At 34.5% G+C, this 22,371-nt stretch overlaps 1 protein-coding gene across 3 annotated transcripts in view; it reads right to left on the bottom strand.

Moving 5' to 3' along the window:
* The window catches only part of LOC149792436 (tetratricopeptide repeat protein 17-like), a 187,337-nt gene that overhangs the window by 12,422 nt on the left and 152,544 nt on the right, over positions 1 to 22,371 (bottom strand). For all 3 annotated transcript variants that reach the window (XM_089971005.1, XM_089971007.1, XM_089971006.1), the window contains 4 exons: positions 14,162 to 14,459; positions 13,560 to 13,689; positions 12,195 to 12,351; positions 7,651 to 7,725 (listed from right to left, as the gene is read on the bottom strand). In XM_089971005.1, the coding sequence (XP_089827131.1) occupies positions 7,651 to 7,725; positions 12,195 to 12,351; positions 13,560 to 13,689; positions 14,162 to 14,459 (660 nt within the window). The remainder of the gene's footprint in view (positions 1 to 7,650; positions 7,726 to 12,194; positions 12,352 to 13,559; positions 13,690 to 14,161; positions 14,460 to 22,371) is intronic.

Here is a 22,371-nt window from a genome sequence, read left to right as displayed (position 1 = left end):
TTTGATGGCATAAACATAATGGTCCACACACCCAAGGTACATAATTTGATGACATATCCTTAAATGGTCTACACACCCAAGGTACATTGTTTGATGACATACAGCTAATGGTCTACAGACCCAAGGTATGTTATTTGATGACATACACCTAAATGGTCTACAGACAAGAGGTACATCATTTTAAGACATATGCCTAAATGGTCTACAGACCCATGGTACATCGTTTGATGATGTACACCTAATGGTCTACACACCCAAGGTACATCATTTGATGGCATTCACCTAAATGATCCACACACCCAAGGTATATCCTTTGATGACATATGCCTAATGGTCTACACACCCAAGGTACATCATTTTATGAATATGCCTAAATGGTTTACAGACCTAAGGTACATTGTTTGATGACATATGCCTAATGGTCCACACACATAAGGTACATCATTTTATGAATATGCCTAAATGGTTTACAGACCTAAGGTACATTGTTTGATGACATATGCCTAATGGTCCACACACATAAGGTACATCATTTTATGAATATGCCTAAATGGTCTATAGACCCAAGGTACATCATTTGATGACATATGCCTAAATGGTCTACCCACCCAAGGTACATCATTGTATGGCATATGCCTAATGGTCTACACACCCAAGGTAGAAGCAATACAAGTGTAATGGTATTTCAAATCCCATCAAAGGTTCATATGACAAGTGTGAGTAAACTACTAACAGAACTTTCATATAGTGTGATATTGATTGTGAGTAACTCTCAACATAATGGTCATAGGATGAAGCTGCGGATTGTAAGCAAGCTACCAAAAGGATCATGTGAAAATAATGCCAGTTGTAATAAACTCCCAAAAGGGTCATATGACAATGATGCAGATCATAACAAAACTAGTTTGGTTATCTCCAACTTTTTCACTTTAACTTCCTTTCTTATGTATTGCACAAACAAAACAGTATTTGTTTCTTATCTTGGATTTATTTAATTCTAGATCCAGGTCATAAGAAAGCTTCATCTGATATGACAATAATTATAAGCATTTTAATAGAACTGATGGGTTTTGAACAGTATTCACTAATAGCTAAAGTTTAAAAAAATACAATCATAAGTTCGCACACGAAACTATTTGTATGTTTCAAAGTTATCAACATCCAATACTTTCAGTAACTAAAAGAAGACAAAATACATGTACACAGTAAAGTATATCAGGGCACAGGAAAACCATTCATCATTGCTAGAAATAGCAATGCATGGTATTATTCTTTTAAATGCAGGTTACTGTCATTCTTCTTGTGAAAATTAATTATGTACTTATATAAATATCTAATAACATGTTTAATGACAGTGTACTAATAAAGCTGCACAGTCTTGAATATACTTAAGTAAAACAATGTCTGACCAGATAAAAGTCATAAAGTTTGGACATTCTCTGCCTTGTGACTTCTCCCATATCAAACTCTTAAAAATTTGTTACAACTCTATGACCTTAAAATAAGTATCAGAAAAGAAGTGAAACCAACAAGTTTATTAAAATTAATAAATAATAATAATTTATTTCTCTAAGTTACAAAGTGAAAATTTATTAGGAGCTCACGGTATTGTGTTTCTCAAATAATCCTAAATGTTTATCACATGTCCAAAAGTACAGAATGTTCCAAATGAATTCCAATTATCTAGATTTTCCAATGGTCTTGAATGTGTTGATTTTCCAATAGACTTGATGCATTACATTGATATAATCCAGAATGTCCTTGAATGAATTCACAATAATTCCAAAGTAGTATTTTTGTCCAAAATGACAAAGAGCATGCAGTAATTCCAATGGATAATTTTTAAATAAATGAGTCATCTCAAATTATAACTGAAATCTCTGATTATAAAACTTGAACTCACATATCAGTAAACAACTTATTCATATACAAAACAGAACTCAATTACACAAAAAACTTGATCCTTAATCATGGACAAGAGTCAAGTACACAATACAAATTAACTATATATAACATATGTGTGATAGCTTATTGAATGTATTGGCAGTAAAATTAAACTTGTATTATTGAAAGGTGTCACTGTACATGTGACTAAAACTAAGAAATCAAGGGATATAAATGCAGCTGCAACATCTCAAGTTACAAATCTTGACTCTTAATATTGTTTATTTAAGGGGACAAGTTCTAGAACACAATATTTTCATGATTTTTACACTTTTTAGAATCAATCCTGAAACAGGTACCCATGGTTCTTCAGCAAAAGCAGTGTTGATGAGAAGTGTACTGTCTTGAGTATCATGAAGACAGGGACAAGTAACTGTTGTAACTTACTTGTCCCAGGAAGGAGTGCCTGGAAATTGTTTTCCTTATCCCTGGTATACTAAACATTAAATGATCTGACATAATATACACATCCCTTTGAATACAAGAAGTGTGGAGGGGTGACTGTGAACAAGTAGGTAGGTAGGTAGGTGTGTGTGTGTGTGTATGTATGTATGTATGTATGCATGCATACATGTATGCACATATGCATGCATGCATGTATGTATGTTTGTAAGCATATGTGTGTGTGTGCATGTGAATGTGTTTGTGTATGAGTGTACTGCATGCATGCAGGTTGGTAGATGGGTATATATGTATGTATGTATTAGTGTTTGTGTATGAGTGTACTACATGCATGCAGGTTGGTAGATGGGTATATCTGTATGTAAGTATGTATTAGTGCTTGTGTATGACTGTACTGCATGCATGCAGGTTGGTAGATGGGTATATCTGTATGTGTGTATTAATGTTTGTGTATGAGTGTACTGCATGCATGCAGGTTGGTAGATGGGTATATATGTATGTATATCTGTATGTATGTATTAGTGCTTTATGGCACATCAACACAAAAATGGCTACATGGTAAAGTTTTAACAAGATGCCCATATATCTTAATAGCTGACCATTTCACTAAACAGATTTGCTGTAAGAACACATCCCATGTGAACCATACAGACGTTTTATGTTGTACTGTAAGAACACATCCCATGCGAACCATACAGACTTTTCATGTTGTACTGTAAGAACACATCCCATGTGAACCATATGGACTTTTTTATGTTGTACTGTAAGAACACATTCCATGTGAACCATACAGACTTTTAATGTTGTACTGTATGAACACATTCCATGTGAACCTTATGGACTTTTTTATGTTGTACTGTAAGAACACATCCCATGTGAACCATATGGACTTTTTTATGTTGTACTGTAAGAACGCATCCCATGTGAACCAAATGGACTTTTTATGTTGTACTGTAAGAACACATCCCATGTGAACCATATGGACTTTTTTATGTTGTACTGTAAGAACACATTCCATGTGAACCATACAGACTTTTAATGTTGTACTGTATGAACACATTCCATGTGAACCTTATGGACTTTTTTATGTTGTACTGTAAGAACACATCCCATGTGAACCATATGGACTTTTTTATGTTGTACTGTAAGAACGCATCCCATGTGAACCAAATGGACTTTTTATGTTGTACTGTAAGAACACATCCCATGTGAACCATATGGACTTTTTTATGTTGTACTGTAAGAACGCATCCCATGTGAACCAAATGGACTTTTTATGTTGTACTATAAGAACACATCCCATGCGAACCATACAGACTTTTAATGTTGTACTGTAAGAACACATCCCATGTGAACCATATGGAAAAGTTGTACTGTAAGAACACATCCCATGTGAACCATATGGACTTTTTATGTTGTACTGTAAGAACACATCCCATGTGAACCATATGGACTTTTTGTTGTACTGTAAGAACACATCTCATGTGAACCAAATGGACTTTTTATGTTGTACTGTATGAACACATTCCATGTGAACCATAGAGACTTATAATGCTGTACTGTAAGAACACATCCCATGTGAACCATAGACTTTTTATGTTGTACTGTAAGAACACATCCCATGTGAACCATACAGATGTTTTATGTTGTACTGTAAGAACACATCCCATGTGAACCATACAGACGTTTTATGTTGTACTGTAAGAACACATCCCATGTGAACCATACAGATGTTTTATGTTGTACTGTAAGAACACATCCCATGTGAACCATACAGACGTTTTATGTTGTACTGTAAGAACACATCCCATGTGAACCATATGGACTTTTTGTTGTACTGTAAGAACACATCCCATGTGAACCAAATGGACTTTTTATGTTGTACTGTAAGAACACATCCCATGTGAACCATACAGACTTTTAATGTTGTACTGTAAGAACACATCCCATGCGAACCATACAGACGTTTTATGCTGTACTGTAAGAACACATCCCATGTGAACCATATGGACTTTTTGTTGTACTGTAAGAACACATCCCATGTGAACCATACAGACGTTTTATGTTGTACTGTAAGAACACATCCCATGTGAACCATACAGATGTTTTATGTTGTACTGTAAGAACACATCCCATGTGAACCATACAGACGTTTTATGTTGTACTGTAAGAACACATCCCATGTGAACCATATGGACTTTTTGTTGTACTGTAAGAACACATCCCATGTGAACCAAATGGACTTTTAATGTTGTACTGTAAGAACACATCCCATGTGAACCATACAGACTTTTAATGTTGTACTGTAAGAACACATCCCATGTGAACCATACAGATGTTTTATGTTGTACTGTAAGAACACATCCCATGTGAACCATACAGACGTTTTATGTTGTACTGTAAGAACACATCCCATGTGAACCATATGGACTTTTTGTTGTACTGTAAGAACACATCCCATGTGAACCAAATGGACTTTTTTATATTGTACTGTAAGAACACATCCCATGCGAACCATACAGACGTTTTATGCTGTACTGTAAGAACACATCCCATGTGAACCATACAGATGTTTTATGCAGTACTGTAAGAACACATCCCATGTGAACCATACGGCCATTACTTTACATTTTACTACATCCAGATGTTCTTTACAAAGAGAAAGGCTTAATTAATATTGATTCTACAGTCTACGACTAATAACTGAAGTCATCCAGCTCTTGATGACAACAAAGCCAGCATATAAAAAAAGATGGCTTCAAGAGTTGTAACAAAGTCAGCCAATCTATAATCACCTCATTAATATATGTCGATCCCACTTACCTTCTGAATTGCCTAAAAGCTTGATAATATAAACTCATATTACAATTTTTATCAAAATCGGATCCGAGTGATGGCTTTCTAAGAGGTAATGAGCTCGGCCAATCACATGCAAGAGTCCCTCATGTTACTGATGATAAGCATATATTTCAAGTTTGATTCAAATCTGACAACAAATATGAGAGTGGTAACAGATGTAGGCAGTCAAATTCAAGATTTGTTATTCATGGATTCAAGACAGTGAAGATGTAAGCCATTGTTTTAAAGTTTTCTCAAAATAAGATCAGAAATATGGTTTCCACAGTGATAACAGTTCAGCCAATCAATTATTATATCACCTCATTAATATGCATGTATCTTGCTCATTACCGAAAATGCATACGATACTGATGATATAAGCATATATTCGATCAGAGACATAACAAGGTCAGCCTAATAGATATAAAATTAACTGATGTGTGGATCACACTTATTATCAAGCTCTGAGACCATAATGATATATGTTCCAAGTTTAATCAAAACTGGACCAGAAAGATCAGCCAATCAGATGCACAGTTAATCATTAGTATGCACTGATCTCACTCATCATCAAATTCATTTAACAATATAAATACACATTCCAAGTTTCATCAAAAGTAATCAAAAATAGGCTTGCAGGACCAATTAGACATCATAAGTGATTTGGTGAGTATGATTATCTTTCCTGAAGGAGGAGTACTAAAAACAATTCCAAGATGCCTGCTGTGACATCCTTATAGGATATACAGCAGTCCGCTTTTATTTAGGACCAACCAGACCCTATGATAAATGTGTGTTTAAGTTTCATGGCAATCCTCCAAGTTGTTGTTGTTGTAGGGTTTAATGCCATTTTTCAGCACACGATAGGCTATACATGGTGGCCAGTATTAATGGTGGAGGAAGAACCCAGGAAAACCCCAGAAAGAACCCCCAACCCTCGAGAAGCTACTGGCAAGCTTTCTCACATATCCACATTGGCCAAATCCGAGACTCTAAACAATGCAGAGGTGAGATGGCAGTGATCCGTAACGGACAGCGATTTAGACCACTCGGCCACTCGGGGCCCCAATCCTCCAAGTAGTTTAGAAGGAGTATCAATAACAAACTTGTGCTAACAGTTATAAGATGGCAGACAACAATCTATTCCACAAGTCCTTGAGTCTGTGATCAGTAGTGCTAAAGATGACAGACAACAATCTATTCCACAAGTCCTTAAGTCTGTGATCAGTAGTGCTAAAGATGACAGACAACAATCTATTCCACAAGTCCTCCAAGTCTGTGATCAGTAATGCTAAAGATGACAGACAATAATCTATTCCACAAGTCCTTAAGACTGTGATCAGTAGTGCTAAAGATGGCAGACAAGAATCTATTCCACAAGTCCTTAAGACTGTGATCAGTAGTGCTAAAGATGACAGACAATCTATTCCACAAGTCCTTAAGTCTGTGATCAGTAGTGCTAAAGATGACAGACAACAATCTATTCCACAAGTCCTTAAGTCTGTGATCAGTAGTGCTAAAGATGACAGACAACAATCTATTCCACAAGTCCTCCAAGTCTGTGATCAGTAGTGCTAAAGATGACAGACAACAATCTATTCCAAAAGTCCTCCAAGTCTGTGATCAGTAGTGCTAAAGATGACAGACAACAATCTATTCCACAAGTCCTTAAGACTGTGATCAGTAGTGCTAAAGATGACAGACAACAATCTATTCCACAAGTCCTTAAGTCTGTGATCAGTAGTGCTAAAGATGACAGACAACAATCTATTCCACAAGTCCTTAAGTCTGTATCAGTAGTGCTAAAGATGACAGACAACAATCTATTCCACAAGTCCTTAAGTCTGTGATCAGTAGTGCTAAAGATGACAGACAACAATCTATTCCACAAGTCCTTAAGACTGTGATCAGTAGTGCTAAAGATGACAGACAACAATCTATTCCACAAGTCCTTAAGTCTGTATCAGTAGTGCTAAAGATGACAGACAACAATCTATTCCACAAGTCCTTAAGACTGTGATCAGTAGTGCTAAAGATGACAGACAACAATCTATTCCACAAGTCCTTAAGTCTGTATCAGTAGTGCTAAAGATGACAGACAACAATCTATTCCACAAGTCCTCCAAGTCTGTGATCAGTAAAAATGAGAAGAACTTCAAAACATTTAAGGGAGATAAACCATTCCAAATACAATTTAAAAAAATCTAGAAAGCAAAGATTTTAAATTTAAATAAATCCCACAAAATTAATGGCAAAGGCAAAAACTAAAATATTTAAAATATACGGTAACATATGTTGTAAAAACCCGCATTCAAATAAGAGGAAGCACTATCAAAAACTATTTTGTAACAAAATCATATTTGTGTGACCTTAAACACTTGAGATGAAGCTAAAATGTATATCTGATTCAAATCAATATTATTGCCTTTTATAGTTCTCTTTAACAGAGGTAAATAAGAAAACTACCTTTTTCAGTGCCAGCGCAATCCTTGTTCCCATCTCTTTAACAGCAATGCTCTTTCCACCGAGTGTCTGCAGCACCTGTAACATTGAAAAAGATAAAATTATACTAGAGAGGTCACAATGAGAATAAGGCAGTGCTATTTAATAAGCAAAAAACTCCTCACAAATCTTTTTAAGTTCATCAGTTAACAATTATTGTGACAGCTGAGCTACAAAAAAGATAAAAAACTTTCATATTTGAATAATGCTCTTTTTTTTATCACTTTCAGTAGGAAAATTTCTTTTCTTGAAACATTTCAGCCTGGCAAACAGTCACCTTTTTAAACCTGGGAACCAGTCTGTCTTGTCTGTGAACAATGTTATGACGTGGAACTAGTCTGTCTTGTCTACAAGCTGTTATGACACGGAACAAGTCTGATTTGTCTGCAAACAGTGTTATAAAACATGACATATCACTTTCAAGTAATTTAACACAAAATCTTAACATTCTTTATGCCACTTTACTAAAGCCAAGAAAGTTATGCCTACTGACATTGATGTCTATCTTCAGACACTAAAAAATAATTTCTCTTTGTTCCCAAATATAACACATGGAAAATTAATATCTCCACTATTGAGACTGTGTGTTGATACTATCTGGCTGGTCAGAAGCTAGCTAGGTAAACTAACTTGCCAAAAAAAACATTTACTTGATGTATCAGTGTTTTCTTATACAAATGAAGAATCCTGGTTACATTTGTAGTGTTCGTTCTTCTTTTGGATTAAAAAAATATGTCACTCTGTTCTTATACATGTACTGCCATTTGTGATAAATGTGTATGTACCCAAACATCCCCATAATTATATGGTCTCTTTAATATATGTAAACTCAGCAAAAGTTCATAAACTATGGCATATATCACATTACATCATCTGCTTGATTGGACATAAAGTATTACAAATTATGGCTTTATCTAATGCTAAAACAGGTCTGAAGACTGGACTGACTACTTCATAACTAAGCTATTAAGGGGAAACCTGTCACGGAATAAAACTGAGATATCAAGGGGAAACCTGTCACGGAATAAAACTGAGATATCAAGATTTGTTAAACTTGCATCCTGGAGTTGCTGCCTGCTTTGTTTACTGAACTACATGATCATGAGTTGCTGAGTGCTTTGTTTACTGAACTGCATGATCATGAGTTGCTGACTGCTTTGTTTACTGAACTGCATGATCATGAGTTGCTGAGTGCTTTGTTTACTGAACTGCATGATCATGAGTTGCTGAGTGCTTTGTTTACTGAACTGCATGATCATGAGTTGCTGAGTGCTTTGTTTACTGAACTGCATGATCATGAGTTGCTGAGTGCTTTGTTTACTGAACTGCATGATCGTGAGTTGCTGAGTGCTTTGTTCACTGAACTGCATGATCATGAGTTGCTGAGTGCTTTGTTTACTGAACTGCATGATCGTGAGTTGCTGAGTGCTTTGTTCACTGAACTGCATGATCATGAGTTGCTGAGTGCTTTGTTTACTGAACTGCATGATCGTGAGTTGCTGAGTGCTTTGTTTACTGAACTGCATTATCATGAGTTGCTGAGTGCTTTGTTTACTGAACTGTATGATCAAGAGTTGCTGAGCATCTTAGCTCTTTTTATTTATTGCCAACTGACAAAACCTTCAATTAATCAACACGATAATTTGGGTAATCAAAGCAATTTCTGTCTGACGGCCATTTATTCAATCACATGTTTCTGAGTGCAAGTAAAACATTCCTTAGCCTAAGTACCAATAAGAATTTGTAATATTTCCTTGGCTCAAAAATGTGAATAAATTTGATATACTACTGAAAATTATTAAAGATTTGAAAATAAAGTCTACAAAAAATGAAGGGTCATGAAAATTAACTAATTGATTGTCTTACCATCTATTAATGAAGGCAATACGAAATTAGACCAATCCATGAGGTGTATATAGTCTAATCTAATGAATCTGACATTAATTAATTAATGCCTGAAGAAGGTTATTTTCAGATAATTTGATTAGATTTGTAAAATGACTTGACAGAAAAACTTCCCATCTATGGCAATGTATACATGTTATTACTGGATAACAATAAGCTGGATAAGCCAGATAATACAGCCTGGATAAGCCAGACAATACGGCCTGGATAAGCCAGACAATACAGCCTGAATAAGCCAGACAATATGGCCTGGATAAGCCAGACAATATGGCCTGGATAAGCCAGACAATATGGCCTGGATAAGCCAGACAATACAGCCTGAAAAACCAGACAATACAGCCTGGATAAACCAGACAATACATCCTGGATAAGCCAGACAATACAGCCTGGATAAGCCAGACAATACAGCCTGGATAAGCCAGACAATACAGCATGGTTAAACCAGACAATAAAGCCTGGATAAGCCAGACAATACATCCTAGATAAGCCAGACAATACAGCCTAGAAAAGTCAGACAATACAGCCTGGATAAGCCAGACAATTCAGCCTGGATAAGCCAGACAATTCAGCCTGGATAAGCCAGACAATACAGCCTGGATAAGCCAGACAATACAGCCCATATCAAATAATTCAGGTGAATCCTACTGCTCATCTCCTCTGGTGTGAGAAAAAAATTAAAACATATGTCTTTCATAAAGTAACTGTAACTTTGGTAATTTTTTTACTTTCAGTAAATTGTACTTTATTTAAATAAATTCTCCTTGTGCTTAGTGATGCACCAATTTATCTGATAATAAGACCAGCCTAATATACTTTTAAAAAGTGGCTGTTGGGCTTATTAATGGATATGGTTTGTCATATTAGAGTCAAACTGTCAAACTTGCTTTACCTTTTATCACTATTCATTAAGTTGCAGGCAGTGATAATCAAGTTACAGCTATTCATATAAAGTATGTGATTTACCTTTTACCACTATTCATTAAGTTGCAGGCAGTGATAATCAAGTTACAGCTTTTCATGTGATTTACCTTTTATCACTATTCATTAAGTTGCAGGCAGTGATAATCAAGTTACAGCTATTCATATAAAGTATGTGATTTACCTTTTACCACTATTCATTAAATTGCAGGCATTGATAATCGAGTTACAGCTTTTCATATGTGATTTACCTTTTATCACTATTCATTAAGTTGCAGGCAGTGATAATCAAGTTACAGCTATTCATATAAAGTATGTGATTTACCTTTTACCACTATTCATTAAGTTGCAGGCAGTGATAATCAAGTTACAGCTATTTATATAAAGTATGTGATTTACCTTTTATCTCTATTCATTAAGTTGCAGGCAATGATAATCAAGTTACAGCTATTCATATGTGATCTACCTTTTATCACTATTAAGTTGCAGGCAGTGATAATCAAGTTACAGCTATTCATATAAAGTATGTGATTTACCTCTCATCATCACAAAATCATTTGAAAAGCAAATAATTCTTTAGTTACAGAGAAGTCCTTTCCAGTTCATATGAAGCCATTTGTAAAGCAAAATATCTGATTCTCATTAAAGTTTGTACTAAAATCCAAACCTGCACAGGTTGCCTATATAGCAATGAATTTCACTTGCCAATATTTATTTCATATTATAACCCAGATTTACATAACACTCTCAGATCATTTATATTTTACATTTTGAATTTATGGCATAGAAATGTAATTATTTCTGTGACCTGTTTGATGTAAGTTTTTGGTACTGGACTAGAAAACATGGTTTGGTTCACTTTTTCTATTATGAAGATTTGGACTCAACTGGATAAAAAGGATGGTGTGCTAGCCATGAAAGCATGGATTATGAAGATCTGGACTCAACTGGAAATAAAGGATGGCATGCTAGCCATGAAAGCATGGATTATGAAGATTTGGACTCAACTGGAAAAAAAGGATGGCGTGCTAGCCATGAAAGCATGGTGATCTAAAACTCATCACATCTTGATTATCAATTTGACATTACAGTTTTGATGAAAGGAAATGTTGGGCTACCCTCTGAATAAGGATACCCTCTGAATAAAGCTCAGATGATGTAATTTCAAGAATTGATAAACAGATTGTTTAATGCCTTTTCAAAATGGAAACATTTACAATTTACCGGCAATCAGCAATACATGGCAATACTGAATCACTCAGATATATTATTGTTCAGTGCCAAAGCCATATGACAAGTGATTATTTCATTCACATTTTATAAATTAGAGAAAGTTTAAAAGCTTGAAATTTAATTTTTACAAGTAAATGACCTAGAATAAATTACCTCAAAATGATAACCAAGTACCTCATATTACCTCAAAATGATGGCCAAGTACCTCAAAATTACCTCAAAATGATGGCAAGTACCTCAAAATTACCTCAAAATGATGGCCAAGTACATTCATTACTAATATTTATCTCTCAATGTGTGTTGACGGCAGTGAGACAATGGATATGTACATCTATGCCATTGTCTCACTAATGCACCAGTGTGTCAACACCATATACATCTACCAGGTGAGTCATGTTTCACTCATACATTACTACAGTGCATGGGTATTTATGAAGTGATTTCTGACTCACTTCTTTCAATCCAGTTTCTGGTACACAGTCCAAATTGTCACGATTCTTGATTCCTGGCAGGTCATCTAATGGTAATCTGGACTGGAACTCTGCCGTACAGACTGGCTCTTCAGCCTCATCTTTCAATCCGGAGTCTAAGTCAATATGCTTCCTGATGCTGTAAAGTTAAATACATTTAGGTTTGCAATATTTGGTGATAAAGATCAACACATCCATGTGTAAACAATTTAACACATTTAATGAAACACACACACACTCACACATACACACACACACAGACACACAGAGACACACACACACAGACAGACACACACACACATTGAGGGATTAGCATATGTCTTATGTAATGCTATATAGCTCAAGTTTCTTGAGAGAAAAAAATTCATTGCTTGGGTCAATTTACAAAATAAAATATACACAAGATGATCTCTATGGCCTTACTATACACACGATGATCTCTATGGCCTTACTATACACACGATGATCTCTATGGCCTTACTATACACAAGATATCTCTATGGCCTTACTATACACAAGATATCTCTATGGCCTTACTATACACACGATGATCTCTATGGCCTTACTATACACACGATGATCTCTATGGCCTTACTATGAAACATATTACTATTCCTGTCCATTATAATACTCTGATGATTGTTCTTAAAGATGGCAGCCACCAATTTCTTGGGGAGGTAAATCTGACTGGAAGTGAAACTTGTCCACTGAATCTTTTTAAGCTTCCATGTGGATGCCTCATCTTGTCTCAGTTTATATACCATGAAGAAACTGAAAGCAACCAACTCTCCCTCGATGGAATGCCAGTTTTTTAAAATAATAATAATAATAATAATATGATAGTTATTTTTCTAACTAACCAGTATTGATTTTGTTTACATCCCAATAAGCATACCAAAGAAACTTAAAATGTTGTAATTATATTACCTGTAGAAGCATTAGACATGAAACAATTATGTTACCTGTAGAAGTATTAGACATGAAACAATTATGTTACCTGTAGAAGCATCAAACATGAAACAGTTATGTTACATGTAGAAGCATCAAACATGAAACAGTTGTTACCTGTAGAAGCATTAGACATGAAACAGTTATGTTACCTTTAGAAGCATTAGACATGAAAAAGTTATGTTACCTGTAGAAGCATCAAACATCAAACAATTATGTTACCTGTAGAAGCATTAGACATGAAACCGTTAAGTTACCTGTAGAAGTGTTTGACATGTAACATATATGTTACATGTAGAAGTGTTAGACATTTGACACAAGAAATTGGATCAACTTACAATTTGACTATTTTTCTTTAATGAAATTAAAAAATAAAAAATAACATTGGACAACTCTTACTCTATTCCTTTGGAGTTGACAGACAACCATGTGCTGGTAAAGTCCTTAAAATTGATTCTCTTTATCTTCTTACAGTCCTCTAGTTTTGGAGGTGCCAGGCTGTACCGTGTTTCTATGTGGTGCTCTGTGTCTGAAACAGATAAAGGTGACATGATATTTAACTGCAAAACACAAGAATCTGGGACTTCTGTTTAGGAAAGAAATGGTACACATGTCCTTCAGGGTCCGTAAAGCTTTTTTTTTATCTATCCAAGTAGAGATTAGTGGTTAGAATGCTGGACTTGCATGGAAAATATTATGGGTCTGAATCCAGATCTGTCCAGTTTGGATGTTGTTGTGTGTCTTCAGGCAAGACATTTTATTCCTATTTTTTTAGTACTATAGAACCTTTGATGTGATGATGTGCCATTAAAGACCAAACAAATTATCTTTCTATATTCAAACCATAACTTCAGTATTGATGCCTGCCAGACAGACCAACAGAAACAGGTTTTCTTTGCAGGACAGTATCATCAACCCATTAAAGGCAGAAATGCTTTGCAAACTGGCCGATGTCAATACTGAATGAAGACTTCAAGCTATCCTGACAGTATATTGCAAACCTGGCAGTTCTGTGTCAGGGAGCTGTTCTACCTCCCTTTGTCTTTTCCCCTCACCGTCATGATCAATATAAATTTCCTGCAGCCTGGACATGCTGGAATGCTCTGGCCCTTGATATGGAGGGACTTGTATAAATTTCCTGCTCTGAGATTTGGCTTTTGGAGATTTATGTAACCGGATTTCTGTTGGCACATCTGCACCCAAGTAGATATCAATATCCACATGGCCGTATTTACGCAGCTCATTGTGAAAATTCATCACTGCATCTGGATTATCTCGGAAGTGAGTGGTGTCCCCCACCTACAATGAACATGCATGAAATTAGTAATATTTCATACAGTCAGTTAAGTTTAGCATTATATGTATACACAATATATATTTCACATGAAGTGATATCAATTTTTGCACTGATGGTTATTAGGCTATTCAAGCTTTGTAAAACTTTGTGATGCACTGATACCTACAGATACTGACCATTAATGTACCAAGATAAAAAAGAGACCCATGTGGGGCTGATTTTGCTCTCCTTGTTTTGTATAATAATATATCCCAAACCATTTTATTTTATAGATTTAACTATTTTACTTCAGTCTGATAAAATCCTTTCCAAAGATAAAGACATAATTAATAATACACATAGTTTCCTGCCCATCACTGAAGTCATCCGCGAGCTTTAAAAGTTAAGTTTACAGACAAAGCTTTCATTTCTGGCCAATGTGTGATGTGATTTGGATTTTTAACGTAGCTTTAACAATTTTTCAGTCATACTGCTACTATGTCTGTAATGTCTGTAATGTGGCAGTTTATAGTGGTCTAGCACTGGGGCATCAGGCTGCAGACATGTAGCATGATGTCCTACCCAATCACGTTATCCTGACACCAGGCCAACCCGTCCTGATACTAAACTCTTAATGCTGAGTGCCAAGTGAGGCAGCTGTTAGCACCATTTTTGTAAGTCTTTGGTATGACTCAGCCAGGGATCAAACCCATGACCTCCCACATCCGAGGCTGACACTCTAACCACTAGGCCACTGGAGCAGTCATTTTTTCTGGTCAAAAGATTCTCATGTCTTTCACATAAATTGAAATCATAATTCATTGGTTAATTTTATAGACCATGGATTTTGTTGCATTTGGAAATTAAATCTTGAAGTGTTCCAGTAGAAAAGCACATTGGGTATTTTTATTAATTAATAGTTTGAAAGAAATTTAAAAAAATAAATTCCAAATAATTCGTGAGTAATGGCATCGAATATATGAAATGCAGTGAACTAATGCACAATACATTTGATAGATAAATGACAAATGTTTTGGGCACTTCAAGATGGTAATAGTGGCAAATATAAAACTCTGTGTTTCATCAAATATGTCCAACTTGCTTCTGAATAGTAAGGAATTTCAAATATGGCAAAGTCAACAGAAATAATTCTCTGCAAATAAATAAATAAATATAAAATTACACACGGTTTTGAAAAGAAATATGTTCTATTTGAAGCAAAATCAATAACAGAAAAACATAACTATTTGCAAACAAGTATCTATAACAGTGTAACAAAATTACGATCCTTAATTATGAAACTGCACAAAGTTTATATCAGCCTGCAACTGTACGTTTTCTCTAACAATATTTGTATTTATTCTTTTTTCAGAAATAAATTAAAAAAGAGTCCTTCAAAGGGACCGACACTCTAATGAATGAAAGAATTTCCAGGAATTCAAGATATTTCTTCCTTTTCACTCTTGTGTTGAAACCATAACTAATATTCTTCAGTAATAACACGATTTTCAAATTTGCTACTGTGGTACACATACTGGATGGCAGTGTTAACTCGATTTTCAAATTTGCTACTGTGGTACACATACTGGATGGCAGTAATAACACGATTTTCAAATTTGCTACTGTGGTACACATACTGGATGGCAGTAATAAACGATTTTCAAATTTGCGACTGTGGTACACATACTGGATGGCAGTAATAACATGATTTTCAAATTTGCTACTGTGGTACACATACTGGATGGCAGTAATAACACGATTTTCAAATTTGCTACTGTGGTACACATACTGGATGGCAGTAATAACACGATTTTTAAATTTGCTACTGCGGTACAAATACTGAATGGCAGTGTTAACACGATTTTTAAATTTGCTACTGTGGTACAGATACTGGATGGCAGTGTTAACTCGATTTTCAAATTTGCTACTGTGGTACACATACTGGATGGCAGTGTTAACAAAATGAACAGCAATAACAAGATTTTCAAGATTCCTGCTGTCGTGACTGTAGATGATACCAGAGAGGTAAGTTTTTCATTGAAGACCAACCAGACATCAAAAGAATTCTTCTGGTGAAAACCCCATATAGACAAGACTTCCGTTCGAGTCAAGCAGCAATAAGAGGATATTCTAGATATGGCAGCATTATTAGACATCAAATCAGCACTATTTTAAATTAGGACGAACTAGACATCATAGTAGTCTTTTAGGAAAACTCCATGTTGATACGACCTTTCATTGAGGAGAAGTAGCAATAACAAGATTTTCAAGATAGCTGCCATGGTGGCTGTCAGATCAGCACCATTTTCGTTAATATCAACTAGACATCACACACAGTCTTTTAGTGAAAACATGTTGATATGAGCTTCAATTCATGAGGATTAGCGATAATAAGATTTTGTTGTTTGTGTGGTGGAAATAATGGATGCTTGCAAAGCATGAGTTTTATCTTGGGCCAATTAGAACATGGGATGAATATGCGTGTAAAGTTTCAAGACCATAGTCGAGGTAATTTAGGAGTAGCAATAAACTTGTGCTAATTGATGTTCTGACAATGGATGATGGATGAAAGACGATGGACAATGGATAACAGACCATCCTATAAATTCTTCTGGTCTATGGCCAGTTGAGATAATTATTCATTATAGACCAAAAGTACATAATTATGCTAAGTTCTATGAATTGTTCTATTGAAATGTTGTATGGATCTTGTGTTTTAGCAAATGTTTGTTTTCTGGTGTCATAATTTTGTTTTCTTGTTGTCATAATTTTCTCAAAGGGAAGAACATTGTTACCATTCTCAATCAGTAATATCATGGGTTACTTCCTTTTCTTTGTTTTAAGTTAGAAAGAGAGCAGGTCTCTTGAAAGCACAAACCAATGTGTAAATAAAAAATTGCATATAGTCTGAAAATGCGCATAAGAAAACTCATTGGACATCATGAGGAGTTAAGCCCATTGTTAACTTAAAATATGAAAACAAATAGTCTCATGAGTGGTAACAAGATCAGCCCAATTATTTAAAATAAGATCAAAAATATATTCTTCATAGTGTTAACAAACTTTGGAAATTAGATGTCAGATCACCTCATTAATATGCATAGATCTTGTCTCTTTTTTAACTCATCTGAGATCTTGCTGATATAAACCTACATTCTAAGTTTGATCAAAACTTGATCAAAACCATGGCCTCTAAAGTGTTAACAAGCAACTGCTGATAGACAGATGATGGATTATTGGCACATAGATATACCATAAGTTCACTAGGTCTTATGGCTAGGTGAGCCACATTTTTGCACCAATTCCTTTGTGAATATGAGAAACATAGAAAATAATTTTACAAACAGGGACCACAAGAGTATCTGAGACCGGCATATAAACATCTAAGACAGACAAAGATTTCTTTTATCAAAGATATAAATTATTATTGGTAGTACTAGCTTACCTATCATAGCAACAGCATGAAAATAGCAACAAACAGCGTAAGAATCAATATTAATATTCAATGAAAAAAGCAACAAACAGCGTAAGAATCAATATTAAATATTCAATGAAAATAGCAACAAACTGCATAAGAATCAATATTAAATATTCAACGAAAATAGCAACAAACAGCATAAGAATCAATATTAAATAGTCGATGAAAATAGCAACAAAAAGTGAAAGAATCAATATTAAATATTCAATGAAAATAGCAACAAACTGCATAAGAATCAATATTAAATATTCAACGAAAATAGCAACAAACAGCATAAGAATCAATATTAAATAGTCAATGAAAATAGCAACAAACAGCGAAAGAATCAATATTAAATATTCAATGAAAATAGCAACAAACAGCATGAGAATCAATATTAATATTCAATAAAAATAGCAACAAACAGCGTAAGAATCAATATTAAATATTCAATGAAATTAGCATCAAACAGCGAAAGATTCGATATTAAATATTCAAGGAAAATAGCAACAAACTGCATAAGAATCAATATTAAATATTCAATGAAAATAGCAACAAACAGCATAAGAATCAATATTAAATATTCAGTGAAAATAGCAACAAGCAGCGTAAGAATCAATATTAAATATTCAATGAAAATAGCAACAAACAGCATAAGAATCAATAATAAATATTCAATGAAAATAGCAACAAACAGCGTAAGAGTCAATATTAAATATTCAACATAATATTCTACATTTGCAAAGTCAGACTTCAAGGTTAGACAAGAATGTTTCATTTCTAAAATGAATAAATTAAATACAACCTAGCTTCAAAACCTATAAAAGGTTCAAATTAATTCAGGTACATCAGCCAATAACGTGACCAGCTAATGTAGGTAAATGAATCACAAATAGTTTATGTATTCAAACTCACATCAAAGAAACTGACCAAAATGAGACATGGAGAAAACTGACTGTCTCCCTTAACACATATTACTTAAAGAGTATAGGCATTCTGTATTACTGGTATACCAGTTTACCACAGTATTTTTTTCTGTGGTAATTACTACAATACTTTTTGATTGTACTGTTACTTTTTGGTAGTTTCTGTTAGAAAGGAATGTACAGAAATTAATTTCTCAGTAATCTTAAAAATGTACTGGTAGCATGTTTTTATTTTTCATGATGAAAGAATTAAAAAAATTATTATTACTATTTTTAAATAAAGTTGTATTTGACACAAAATTTTGCATCTTACAAATATAATTATATTTATGATTGTTTAATCATATGTTCAAAATGGGATGTTGTAAAAGATATTTGGGCCAAATCCAACTTTGGGAAAAATATAGGATTTTTAAAAAATGTTATTTTTTTAGTTATTTGCTAGTGTATGTAAATGTCTTAAGTACACACATTCCTTTGTAAGACCCATAATCATCCAATAATTTTCGGGAGAGCAATTGTTTTCTGTTTGAATTTTTATGTAATATCTCATATCTACTAAATATATTCTTGTTTGTTGACTTTTTTATTTACTGGCACTCCCTGATAACTATCTTGCCCAGGTGTTGGCATCCCTCTTTAAGTTTCCCTAATTATTACGTCAGTTGTTGTTGTTGTTATGGGGTTTAATGCCATTAATCAGCACAAGATAGGCTATATGTGGCAGTCAGTATAACTGGTGGAGGAAGAACCCTGGAAAACCCCCTGAAAGAACCACCGCCACATGGGAAACTACTGGTAAGCTTAGGCTTTTGTAGCAACACTTATTTTTATCAACAAGCTCTCTAATATCAGCACAATTTCTTTCACAAGGTGGCGGCTACAACGTAACTGAATCATCCCACTTTGCTTATGGTTTTTTCATTACTACTTACAATATTAATAATAATGAGGACTTTGTATAGCGCCTAATCTTTAAAAGCTCTAAGTGCTTTACAACATTAGACAACACCTATAAGATAAAAAACATAAAATGATATGATTACAAAAACAAACACCATGAAATTATAATACATTAAAAAACATGCTGAGAATATTTAAGGTAGGAAACATTATTAGGTCTTTAAGTTTGTTCTTGCAGTCAAAATGAGTTTTGAGAGCCCTCTTGAATGTGATCAATGTCTTTTTGTCTAAGTTCAGTGGGCAATTCATTCCACGTTGCTGGGCCCTGCTATGCAAAAGAACGCTGTCCATATGACTTTGTTTTCATAGTGGGAATAATGAATATATGATTGTCAGAAGAGGAGCATAAGTAAGTACAACAGCAATTAACATACACATGGTGAATTTATCTACATAACAATGCACTAAGCATATCATTTTCATTGGAGGGTTATGGAGCTGTGATTTTCTTTTATGTTGATAAATTTTATTCATTTTTTTATCTCAAGATAATTTTTTCAAATAATTTCATGGATATAATATGGTGCTATTTTGTCCAAATAATAATAATGGATATAATATGGTGTTATTTTGTCCAAATAATATCATGGATACAATACTGTTATTTTGTCCAGATAATATCATGGGTTGGTGGTTCTTCCCGGGTTCTTCCTCCACCATTAATACTGGCCGCCATGCATAGCCTATCATGTGCTGAAAAGTGGCATTAAACCCAACAACAACAACAACAACAACCAAATAATATCATGGATATAATATGGTGATATTTTGTACAAATAATAATAATGAATATAATAGTGTTATTTTGTCCAAATAATATCATGGATATAATAATGGTGTTATTTTGCTATAAATCAGAGCATGCTATTTTTTCCAGCTATTAACAATATAATTGTGGCATACTGTGTTATGCATCATGGTATATTCAGAAATACAGCATATACCATGGTATAAAAAAATTTGCAATAAAAAATAGATATACCTGCTGTCAGATTGACGGAGTGAAGATGGAACAACTTTAAATTAACTGCTTCCATATACAGTTAAATCAAAAAGATGAACATACTAACATCATCCGAGGCCTGGATACAAGAAGTTTGTATTTACAAACCCCTGAATTCTGGTTTAAATAACAATACATAAAAATAAACAAGAATACTTCAAACAGCAAAATACATTTCATTACCTTTTTCTTACTAATGACCTAGAAGCATGAACTAGGGTGCTAGATGATGGAGAACAAAAGTAAAATGGGAACTTTAATCCCATGTATACTCAGAGAATTGGCAGATCTAACCAGAGTCTTGAAAACCCACAAGGTGTACAATTGGCAGATCTAACCAGAGTCTAGAAAACCCACAAGGTGTACAAATGGCAGATTTAACCAGAGTCTTGAAAACCAACAAGGTGTACAGATGGCAGATATAATCAGTCTTGAAAACCCACAAGGTGTACAATTGGCAGATCTAACCAGAGTCTAGAAAACCCACAAGGTGTACAATTGGCAGATTTAGCCAGAGTCTAGAAAACCTACAAGGTGTACAAATGGCAGATTTAACCAGAGTCTTGAAAACCAACAAGGTGTACAGATGGCAGATATAATCAGTCTTGAAAACCCACAAGGTGTACAATTGGCAGATCTAACAAGATTAACAAGAGTCTAGAAAAGCCACAAGGTGTACAGATGGCAGATATAACCAGTCTTGAAAGCCCATAAGGTGTACAAATGGCAGATTTAACCAGAGTCTTGAAAACCAACAAGGTGTGCAATTGGCAGATCAAACAAGATTAACAAGAGTCTAGAAAACCCACAAGGTGTACAAATGGCAGATTTAACCAGAGTCTTGAAAGCCCATAAGGTGTACAAATGGCAGATTTAACCAGAGTCTTGAAAACCCACAAGATGTACAAATGGCAGCTCTAACCAGAGTCTTGAAAACCCACAAGGTGTACAGATGGCACATCTAACCAGTCTTGAAAACCCACAATTTGTACAAATGATTTTAATTACTATATATACTTTCTTATAAGCTTAGTCCAACTGCAAACTGCACAGACCCAGATTTGCCATGCATAATGCTCCTGTAGATCTAGATCTGTGTAGTTGATAGGAGTAATCAGTAGAACAAACAACACTGAACCTTATCTGTAGGCACATTATGATATGGTAGATAAGGATCTTTATCGCTTGCAATTTTTCTCGACTTATAAGTGAGTACACATGATAGATGTATTAAATGGCATCTGATTACTAGTCAGCATTGATGTCTGAAAAGAAAAATTCAATCATGAATTTAGAGCACACTAGTGTCTTAAAAAATTAAATGAATTTAGAGCTCACAAGTGTCTTAAAATTAATGAGACATACTAAAGAAAATAATGCAACCAATGTTAGTATATAAAACAAAACTTTCAAAACACATGACTTAATGTAAGTATGAGGAATCTAAAGGAAAAAAAGAACAGGAGGCCCAAGTGGGTCCAAGAGCTCACCTGGCTTACAGAAATTAACAGATGACCATTTCGCTAAGCAGCTTATATACTATTGTAAAATCAGAACCTGTGTAAACTATCTCCCAAACCTTATAT

The sequence above is a fragment of the Sinohyriopsis cumingii genome, chromosome 9 (genome assembly GCF_028554795.1).
Source record: "Sinohyriopsis cumingii isolate HCF-2022 chromosome 9, ASM2855479v2, whole genome shotgun sequence".
Classification (NCBI taxonomy): Eukaryota; Metazoa; Mollusca; class Bivalvia; order Unionida; family Unionidae; genus Sinohyriopsis; species Sinohyriopsis cumingii.
This window is presented reverse-complemented; position numbering and strand designations above follow the sequence as displayed.